The sequence below is a fragment of the Anoplopoma fimbria genome, chromosome 6 (assembly GCF_027596085.1).
Source record: "Anoplopoma fimbria isolate UVic2021 breed Golden Eagle Sablefish chromosome 6, Afim_UVic_2022, whole genome shotgun sequence".
In the NCBI taxonomy this organism is placed as follows: domain Eukaryota; kingdom Metazoa; phylum Chordata; class Actinopteri; order Perciformes; family Anoplopomatidae; genus Anoplopoma; species Anoplopoma fimbria.
Window position 1 is genome coordinate 23161729 of NC_072454.1, and position 9865 is coordinate 23171593.

A 9865-nucleotide genomic window follows, 5' to 3' on the forward strand; every position below is an offset into this window, starting at 1 on the left:
TGTTTTGAACACGGGGACCGACCGGAGACCGGAGCGGACGCACAAACTGGACACTGTCCCGGGCTGGCTGTTTAGAGGTCAGCATGGTGGTGTAGTGAGGAGACCACCACGGTCCTCTGTGTGCTCGTTTATTGTAATATTCTGCATTAAAAAAGAGTTGTTTTTTAGTGTGGCCCGTTTAAAAGGCTGCAGTGTGGCCTGTTGACCTGCAGGGGGCGGTAGAGAGACAGAGTGTTTATTCTTCCTGCCACCAACGAGCCACGACCAAAGGACCTACGTGGATTTAGCAGATCTATAGACGGTGTGTGAGGCAGTCTGCTGGGTTAATACAGCTGCTGTCGATGCTTTAGACGTCAGTGAAACCTGTCGTTCACGGCCGGGCTGCGGCAGCAGAGGCGACGTGTGAGTCTGGGGTGAAAATGGCAGATAGGAAGAATAATAATGTTTCCAACAACAGTGCGAATTTACTCTTCAGCGAAGCTCCGGAGTTTAACTTCAACCTGCCCTTCATGCCGGTGAGCCAGGCCTCTGGTCCGGCGGTGTTGTCAGGAGGTGAGACGAAATACCGACTGGAGGAAATGTCCAAACATGAGCGGTGTCGTTAGCATGCTAAGCTAGCTAGGTTAGCTGACCAGGTTCCTGTGCTGTCATGTAGTGTAAAGAAACAGAAAGAAACAGCGTGTGTAAGCTTACAGTCGTGTGTGAGAGAAGCTAGCCTCATTGACAGTGGTGTGTTTTGGTCACTGAACCCTTTCTGATGTTACAAGAGGAGCATTTGCAGCCACAAACACATTTTCTGTCTTTAAATTGGCCACATCCATCAATCCAAAGCCCTTCTTAAAAACACTGCTGCCAAATTAGCTGAATTTTGCTGTAGCCTGGGTTGTATAAAACACGTTTCCTCTTTCTCAACATACAAACCTGATAATCCATCTATTGCTTAAGTCAGTAATATGAGTTTCACTGTAAATAGAATGTCTTTGCAGCTTTGCTGAACAAAACATGATGTTTAAAGATGTCCCCTTGGACTCTAGAAAATGTGTATTGCCATTCTTCTTTATTTTCTGTCATATCATGGACTAGACATCTGAAAATAATCGCTAGCTGAAGCCCTACTGTTAATGTCCACTTCCTCTGTTGTGTTTGAACGTATCAATTGTTTCGGATGTCCCTTTTTAGAGTAACAAATACATGTGATCACTGTTAAAATGACTGCTTTGATTTATTAGTTGATTCCACTGATGTTGGAGAAGAAGACAGCTTTCTAGGTCAGACCTCTGGGAATGGACAGGCCCCCTCCACGTTCAACTACTTCTCCAGCCCCGTCACCAGCAGTGACCCGTTTGCAGCCATCGGCCAGTCGCCATGCCCACCGCCGGCCCTGTCAGCAGCCCCGACGTCAACAGGTCCGGTGTCTGTTCCCAGCAGTGTCAGCATGGCTCCACCACCCCATCCAGGCTCACAAATGAACCCTGCACCTCCAGCGTTTGGCGGTGCCGTTTACCAGAGCCCTATGGGGCGTCACACTCCTCCCCCACCACAATGACCCCACCGCCTCCCCAGATGCAGCCGCAGAGTCATAACCCATACCGACACACCCCCATCAGCAGCAGAGCCAGTCCGTATATTCCAGCTCCAGAGGTCCTGCCGCCAACACACACACCTCAGCAGAACCCATATGCTCTGAGCTCTCCGCCACAGACATTCCCCATGTCAGGACCATCATTCACAAAGGTAGATATAAGCTAATCAGTGACTGTCAGGTGTGTTTGTCAGGTACTCGATTAACTCATTATGTTAATTAAATTACTAATTACGGAGGACCAGATATATGTCTGATGAACCATGATCATTGGTGAATTGGAATTTATAATCAGGATTTTTTTCCTTCTCTCTTCAGCCTCCTCTCACACAAGGTCCTCCGCCTACAGCCACCACTGCCGGAGCGATAGTTCCTGCTGGTCCCATGATGCCATACAATTACAATGTCTATGAGCCTGTTCAGCCTCACTGGTTCTACTGCAAGCAAGTGGAATCAAAGAGTGTCTGGCTTCCCTTCAGTATCATTGACTCTCTTCAGCTAGAGGAGACGTATAACTCAGGTGTGTTATATCCGATTGTTTTTCTCTAAAGAAATCACAACATCTAACCCTGGCAATGTCGGTGATGTCCCAGAGCAATCCAACTTTGTGATGCTCTAATGCCTTTGTGGGCTTTTCGTTCTTCCAGTTCAACCAGACCCAGAAAATGTGATCATACGTACGGATGGAGGTCGTTACGACGTGCAGCTCTATGACCGCATGCGGACTGCGGTGTACTGGGAAGAGGAGCCCACAGAGGTCCGGCGCTGCAGTTGGTTCTACAAAGGGGATACGGATAGTCGCTTTGTTCCTTACTCTGAGGAGTTTAGTGACAAGCTGGAGGTTTGTCTCACTACTACATTTGACCAGAACCAGTTATTGTGTTAATCAAATGAGGGACAACATCATGCAGCTTCCAGGCAAAACACATTGACTTTTTATCAACTCTAATGTGCAATTTCTGTATTGTAAAGCACTTTATATACTTAAACAGTATGTCTTTAACTTCAGGCAGAATATAAGAAAGCCGTGTCTACCAACCAGTGGCACCGTAGACTGGAGTTCCCGTCAGGAGAGACCATTGTCATGCACAATCCAAAGGTAAACCCTTGTCTGATTACAGTTAATGATTAATCCAATTAGTTCAATTTAATGAGTTCTGTTTGCCTCTGTAGGTGATTGTGCAGTTTCAGCCCTCCTGCATCCCAGATGAGTGGGGCACAACTCAGGACGGGCAGACCCGGCCCAGAGTGGTGAAGAGAGGCATTGATGATGACCATGATGAAGTACCAGATGGTAGTCAAGTTCCTCTGTACACAAGTTAATATAATGTGAAGTGAAGGCACTTACTTGGCATTTAGAAAGGAGATGCACTTATGACTTCTGGTGACTAGTAGTTCTCTTGAATACCTATGTTGAATACACTTCCTGTAAGTCTCTTTGGATAAAAGCGTCTGCTAAATGACTGTAATGTAATGTAATGTAATTTACTATGTCATTTGAGTCTCCTCATGTAAATGGTAATAAACAATAAGCTCATTGATCCAACAAGAAAGCTTTTCTCAAAGTATTCATAAAAAAAAAAAGAAATTGTCAGGACACCATAAAGTGAGACAAGGCATCTATCTGTTTTATGAGGAACAGTTAAATCTGATTTTACTGTTATATGCATTTTCATTTCTGGATGTTAAAGTATTGCAGCTTATTTATAATTTGGTACAGTTTGGATTTTAGGTGCATGCTCATATGTTAATAAGGTAATGAGTGATTGTGTAGCTAACATTTCCATCCTGTGCATCTTTTTCAGGCGAGCTCTCAAAGGTGGATCATCTTGTGTTCATGGTGCATGGAATCGGTCCTGTGTGTGACCTGAGGTTCAGGAGCATGGTGGAGTGTGGTGAGTAACAAACAATCGTGCCGTTTGCCAGAATTGGTGTACCCTCCACGGTGACAGTATTTATGAAATAAAATGTGCAAATCCCTGTGCTTTCAGTGGACGACTTCCGCAGCGTGTCACTGAAGCTGCTGCACAGTCACTTTAAGAATCCGCTGGATGAGCACACCATCAGCAGGGTGGAGTTCCTCCCTGTCCAGTGGCACACAGCACTACATGGAGATGCCACAGGGGTGGACAGGTGAGGAGAGGCCGGTTAACACTGACTGTGGAAGGTTTTGATGATGATCAATGCTAACTCCAAAGTTAATGCTCCTTTAATAATGTTTGTGAAAATGACAGTGGACCGATGGGTGCATTCAAAGTCAGTTTTACGTTAATTATACAGAAGGTCATTTTTGGAAAGCTGGACCTATTGTGTGTTTTTCTTAATGATAGCAAATGAAAAGACCAAACCCAACAATGCAATTTTTCTGTCGCTCAGTACTTTATGACTCACCTAACCTCTCTGTGGCCCTCAGCCCTAAATGCATTTATTTTTATTAAACATCTCAAAAAACAGGTCACTAGTTTCAGATTTTTAAAAAGCTAGAAACAGCTGGCCATTGTAGCTTTAGCCCAATTACTCAAACAAGAGGAAATGGTGCATTTGCTGGGAACCATTTGCACTATTTAGTTTTGATCTTTTTGTGGGATTTGTTAACAATAACAAAAACATCACCAGACTCATCCTAGTATATATGTTTTTGTTTTGATCAATTATAGACACATTTCTTATTTCTCTTTCTAGGAGGATAAAGAAGATTACGTTGCCCAGCACTGGACGTTTACGTCACTTTACAAATGAGACTTTGTTAGATGTGCTCTTCTACAACAGTCCGACTTACTGCCAGACCATCATGGACACAGTTGCCCAAGAGATTAACAGACTATACGCCCTGTTCATGGTGAGGAACCCAGACTACAGAGGAGGCACATCAGTGTCCGGACACAGTTTAGGTAACACACCAGTTGATACTTAGAGCTACAACATTGGCTTTGTTTGTTCTGTGTTTCACCTGGATGTATTGGTTTTCCTTTGCACTTGCAGGTTCCTTGATTCTCTTTGACCTGTTGTCAAATCAGAAGAATGGCTCTCCTGCACTCACCATGCCAATCGTACCCGCTGCTAATGGAGACACCAAACAGGTCATACACAAGTTAATGGAACATAAACGATGACATGTCATCTTTTTAACATCTGATTTTGCAATTAAAACCCAGCGATTTAATTCCCCACTGAATGTGATGCATTTAAACACTGATTAGAAATATTTTCAGCTCTTTGACGCACTGATAAACTGCATAAAGGATCATTTTCAAAAAAAGGGTTGCAGTTCATGATTGTAAATTCCGCCTCTCACATCAGGTGGCAGCTGCCGTTACACAGGGAAATAATGCCGTCACCTCTCCAGCTGTGGAAGAGGAGCCCAAAGAAGACGGAGAGGAGTTTGAGGATCTTTCTGCCATGCTGGAACACCTGGGCCTGTCTGAGTACAAGAATACCTTTGATGAGGAGAAAATTGACATTGAGTCTTTTGTAAGAATAAAAGCCTCCTTTTCTTGTCATAAAGTCAACAGTGTTTCCTTAAATCAGTAAGTCAAGGCGGTCTGTGTTTTTACAAAAAGGCCAACATTTAAAAAAAAATAACATGTTGAGGTCATGGAGGTAGTTAAGTATTGAAATTTGGGAGGTATTTTGATAGCAGCACAGCTTTTGATGTTCTTTGTAAGATGTTGGTGGCTGTTTCAATTTGTCATGCTCTTTCAGCTTATGTGCACAATTGAGGACCTGAAAGAGATGGGAATCCCACTGGGTCCCAGGAAAAAGATCGCCAAGTTTGTCAAAGAACGAGTGAATAAGCAGGTACGTGAAGTCTCCTGAGCACCTGTGAGGCTTGCCAACCGCTGGTGATGATTAACACACTCTTGGTGTCTCGGTCTCCGTTTGCAGGCTGCGGCCCAGGAGAAGAAGGCCCAGGTCAAAGAGGTCAGTCAGGTCAGTCAGGTCGCGGCGCCCCCACCAGCAGCTGAAGCTCTTCCTGATCTCTCTGTGAAGAAGCTTCCAGTGGGCAACTCCATCCACGTCGACTACAACTACTTTGAAGTTGGCACTGGACAGGTAGATATGACACCAAATGCAACGAGGGATAAAGTTAAAGCTGATTCTGAATTTGGCTAACAACAGTAACAACATTTGTTCTGCAGGTGTCAGTGGTGTACCATGCTCTGGACTTTGAGCCCATTAATTTCTTTGCCTTGGGTTCGCCAATCGGCATGTTTCTGACAGTCAGAGGAGTGGAAAAGATTGAGGAGTCGTACCAGCTGCCCACGTGCAAGGGATTCTTCAATATTTACCATCCGGTATGCAGCTCATGTTACATCCTGAAGGAATTACTGCTTATTAAGCTACAAAATGCTTAAAGGTTATTTACCAACTATAGTTTTAGCATTTTTCTCTTCTGTACATAGTATTGTTGTGTGGAAAAGCATCTGCTGTAATTCTTAAAATGAGTCTTTTTCACTTTGGAGTGTTGCATATTAAAGCCACAGAAACATAGTAATTTCCCCATAACCCTACAAATGAATTAGTCTTTTTTTTTTTTTTTCCTTAAGAGTCTAACAAATTAAAGCCATAGAAACATGGTAATTTCCCCTTAACCCTACACATTATTTACTCTATGAAAATACAAACTAAGAGACTAAAAGTATAATCAAAGTGTGGTGAAAGCAGTGAAGCCGAGTCACTTTATGCATTACTATCTGATAACTTGACTCGTTTTCCTTTAGTTGGACCCCGTGGCATACCGGATTGAGCCCATGATAATACCAGACATGGACTTTAAGCCTGTTTTGATTCCACATCACAAAGGGAGGAAGAGGCTTCATCTCGGTACGACACTCACTGATTCTTTTTTCGTACGTTTGTGCTCGCATCATCCCACATAACCAGACCACTGTTGTTCATTTACTGTTGCTACCAGCAATTTCAAGTTTGCCATGAGTAAATACTAAATCTCGTTACATAAGAGCCTACACTGAGTCGTTGTTTAGTGTTACTGCATGTTGTGTCCTCAGTTCAGGCTAATGTGGCCCTTATGGGTGGAGTGCCCTAGTTTTCCGTGGTGGCAGAATACAAAGACTCTATTCTTACATTAAAAGTGCAAAGGCATAATATATTGGCAATTGCTTTTGTTAAAAGAGAAAGTCAAAGGTTAAAATGAAGCGTCTCTTTTTTTAGATTGAATTTATAACCTTATGAGGAGGAAAAAGTGGACACTTGGTCTTGTCTTGCGTTTCATTTTGATGACTAATACATGTCTAATAATCGGTCAGGTAAATAGTACATAGGTGTGTCTGTTTTTCGAGTAGATTCGTTGGAGTGCCAGTAATCGGTCTAATTTAAAAACCTCAATCAATCTTATGATAAGCTTCTCCCTGCTGATGGATTTAATAATGAATCTCTTTGTGTTTCAGAGCTGAAGGAGAGTCTCACCAGGATGGGCTCTGACCTGAAGCACGGTTTTATCAGCTCCCTGAGGAGCGCCTGGCAGACGCTCAATGATTTTGCTCGCGCTCACACCTCGTCTGCCCAGCTTCAGGCCGAGCTGGCCATGGTAGCCAATCAGATCGAAGAACAGGAGAAGCAGGCGCAGGAGGGTGAGTTTCTCTGATTTCGGGCTCTTCAATCAAGTCATTTCTGTATTGGGAGATATTTATAACTCCACTCTGGTTTCTTAAAGATCATAAGATCCAAGAGAGCCCTGAGCCCCCGAAAGAGGAGGAGCCTCAGGTGAAGGTCGGGATGCTGAATGGAGGGAATCGCATCGACTACGTGCTGCAGGAGAAGCCCATCGAGAGTTTCAACGAGTACCTGTTTGCCCTCCAGAGTCATCTCTGCTACTGGTACAGACACCTCCATTTCATTAATGCTTCTTACCACAGCATGTCCTTACTACAGTCCGTCCAACAATTTGCAAAAGCTGAAATGATTACTTAATAAGTCGATGAACAGAAAAATGTATCTATTATTTTGAAATTTTAATGAAAAATGAATTAATTATTTTGAAACAAAAATACCAATAATGTTATGGTTCCAGCATCCAACTATTTGTCGGATTGACTTGTTGGCACTGATTTATTTTATTTTTCGACAGTTCTTCTCAATAATAAAATAGTATTTTGCTGCTGTAGCTGCAAAAGTTCAAGAAAAATAACTACTTCTTCCATGTTCCAATTGGACCAGCTGTACAATTGTTTTAAAAAAAAAAAAAACCCTGACATTTGATAATTATCTGGGGTTTTTCGAAGTTCACTATTCATGTTCACATTTTATTCTCAACATTGAGTGTGGTGTTTTTCATATTAATAGGCCTTTTAACAGCACACATTTGGACCTTTTTAACACGGGTTTGAATAATCAAATGAAAAATTTAGCAGATGAAGGTAAATCCTTTGTATTAACTCTTCTGTTGTTTTGTAGGCAATCTGAAGACACAGCTCTGCTCATTCTCAAAGAGATCTACAAGACCATGGGGATCCATCCAGAACAGATGGCACATTAATACAATGAAGTACCGGAGATGAAAAGAAGCCTGTCTGAAACTTTCCATTTGGTTTACTTCATGTCGGTTTACCTGGATTTTAATTTTTCTATTTTTTTCTTTTATTTTCTATTCATGTAGTTTATTGTATACAGATGAATAATACAATTGTATTATGCCATTTGTCTTAAATTAAGAAACATACAAATGAGCTTGTAGATTCAAAGACACAGGCATGTTTGATATTACATTTTATAGTATAAATTATAGAAATGATCAAGTTTACTGAAAATATGTATAATCAAAGCAATGCAAACAGCAGAAATGACTATGACTTAACATTTAATGTAGCCTTCTGTAAGTTTTATTTAATGGCCAAAATTTCAAAATAAATCATTTCCTTGCACAGGTTCTTTGTTTGAATTGTTATGTACTGCTGAGAGGAAGACATGTAACATTTCTCCTGCAGGGTGAGGAAAATGTAAATCTACAAAAAGCTGTATTATTAGCAAAAACATGAAATTAAAATACAGTACAGGATGAGATGCAAGAATAACCTGCTTTGATTGTGAGAAAAATAAAGCACTTCTTGCCAGCTCTACATTTTGACAGCTGTTCTTATTAACATCACGCCTCTCTAACCTCTGTGACTGAACTGTTCAGCTGCAACATCCTCTCATTATGAGATGGAACAAAAATTGAAAAACATTTCATGTCACTTTAAGCAGTTAGTCGTGTAAAACTAACAAGAATGAAACAGAAATATTAGAAAAAGTATTTACAAGAGGGGCTGTAACATTCAAACTCATTCCAGTATTAGGAATCATAACGTTGTGAGTCACACTCAGCGGGCGTAACTGACAAATCTTAATGTTATTTAGACAATAATACTGGTCCACATAGACCTGATATCATAGCGCTGCATGCTATAGGCAAATCTTTGCTCCTGGCTCTTTATCTATTAAATCATGCTTCTCTTGTTAAACCGATCACTTAGAAGCTGTCTTCCGCAAAGGAAGATAGTGACTCGCATACAATACATAAAAATAGTTCCCTTTTTTAACCACATTGCCACTCTGAAACAACATATAAATATAATATTAACAGGACGACTTCATACACAACTGCCAATATACTGTAACAGCAAAGATTGTAATTTGCTTCCACGCTCAATTTGCACAGTTCAGAAATGTACTGGTTGTCGTGGGGTCAACTTCCATTTTTTAAAAACCTCCATTTTAACAAAGTGCACCTCCTTATTTTTCCTTTTGTCAACAGTAAATAAATAGTTGTATAGCTGGACTTATTAACCTTTTGTAACTGTTTTGTTTCAGTTGTATTTGATCTTGTTTGATATTTTTTGGGAGGGGAGGCAGAAATCCCCAATAACAGCTGAACTCGACTGGCTGAGGTCACATTCAGCAGCGAAAGCTCGTTAAGCAGAAGGTGATAATGGTGAAGAAACTGGCTGCAAGTCAGCTGCAGTGTTGGAAGCAGGTAAAATGGCTAAATGAGAAGTCATGTTTCCCCAAGATATTAACGGCATGAAACACAACGTCAACCTAAATCCACGGGATATATTACTTGTTAGTTCTCATCCAGCAAGTCGATTGTGTATCTGTGTTTGATACTGCTGTTGTACCATGTTGTAAAGATTCACATTGGTTAATGTTTGTCTTTGTACATTCATTTGTCTACAGCTGTGCGGTGAAATGCAGAAGGATCCATGTAAACATGTCTTTGCTGTAGTGCAATAGTAATGTCAGCACCTCACAGGCTTAACGTTGGAATGGTGATGGGAATGAGGA

General features: G+C 41.6%; 1 protein-coding gene across 1 annotated transcript; it reads left to right on the top strand.

Annotated features, from left to right (window-relative positions):
- The first annotated feature begins 274 nt into the window (after positions 1-274).
- sec23ip (SEC23 interacting protein) lies at positions 275-9860 on the top strand. Its single transcript, XM_054599618.1, is given in 19 exon segments — positions 275-552; positions 1230-1535; positions 1538-1734; positions 1901-2102; positions 2230-2423; positions 2592-2681; positions 2756-2876; positions 3388-3477; positions 3574-3715; positions 4265-4473; positions 4565-4662; positions 4883-5053; positions 5285-5380; positions 5468-5635; positions 5722-5877; positions 6304-6406; positions 6991-7173; positions 7257-7419; positions 7997-9860. Coding segments are annotated over 19 exon segments (2904 nt in total). The 5' UTR covers positions 275-419; the 3' UTR covers positions 8079-9860.
- Positions 9861-9865: the final 5 nt, after the last annotated feature.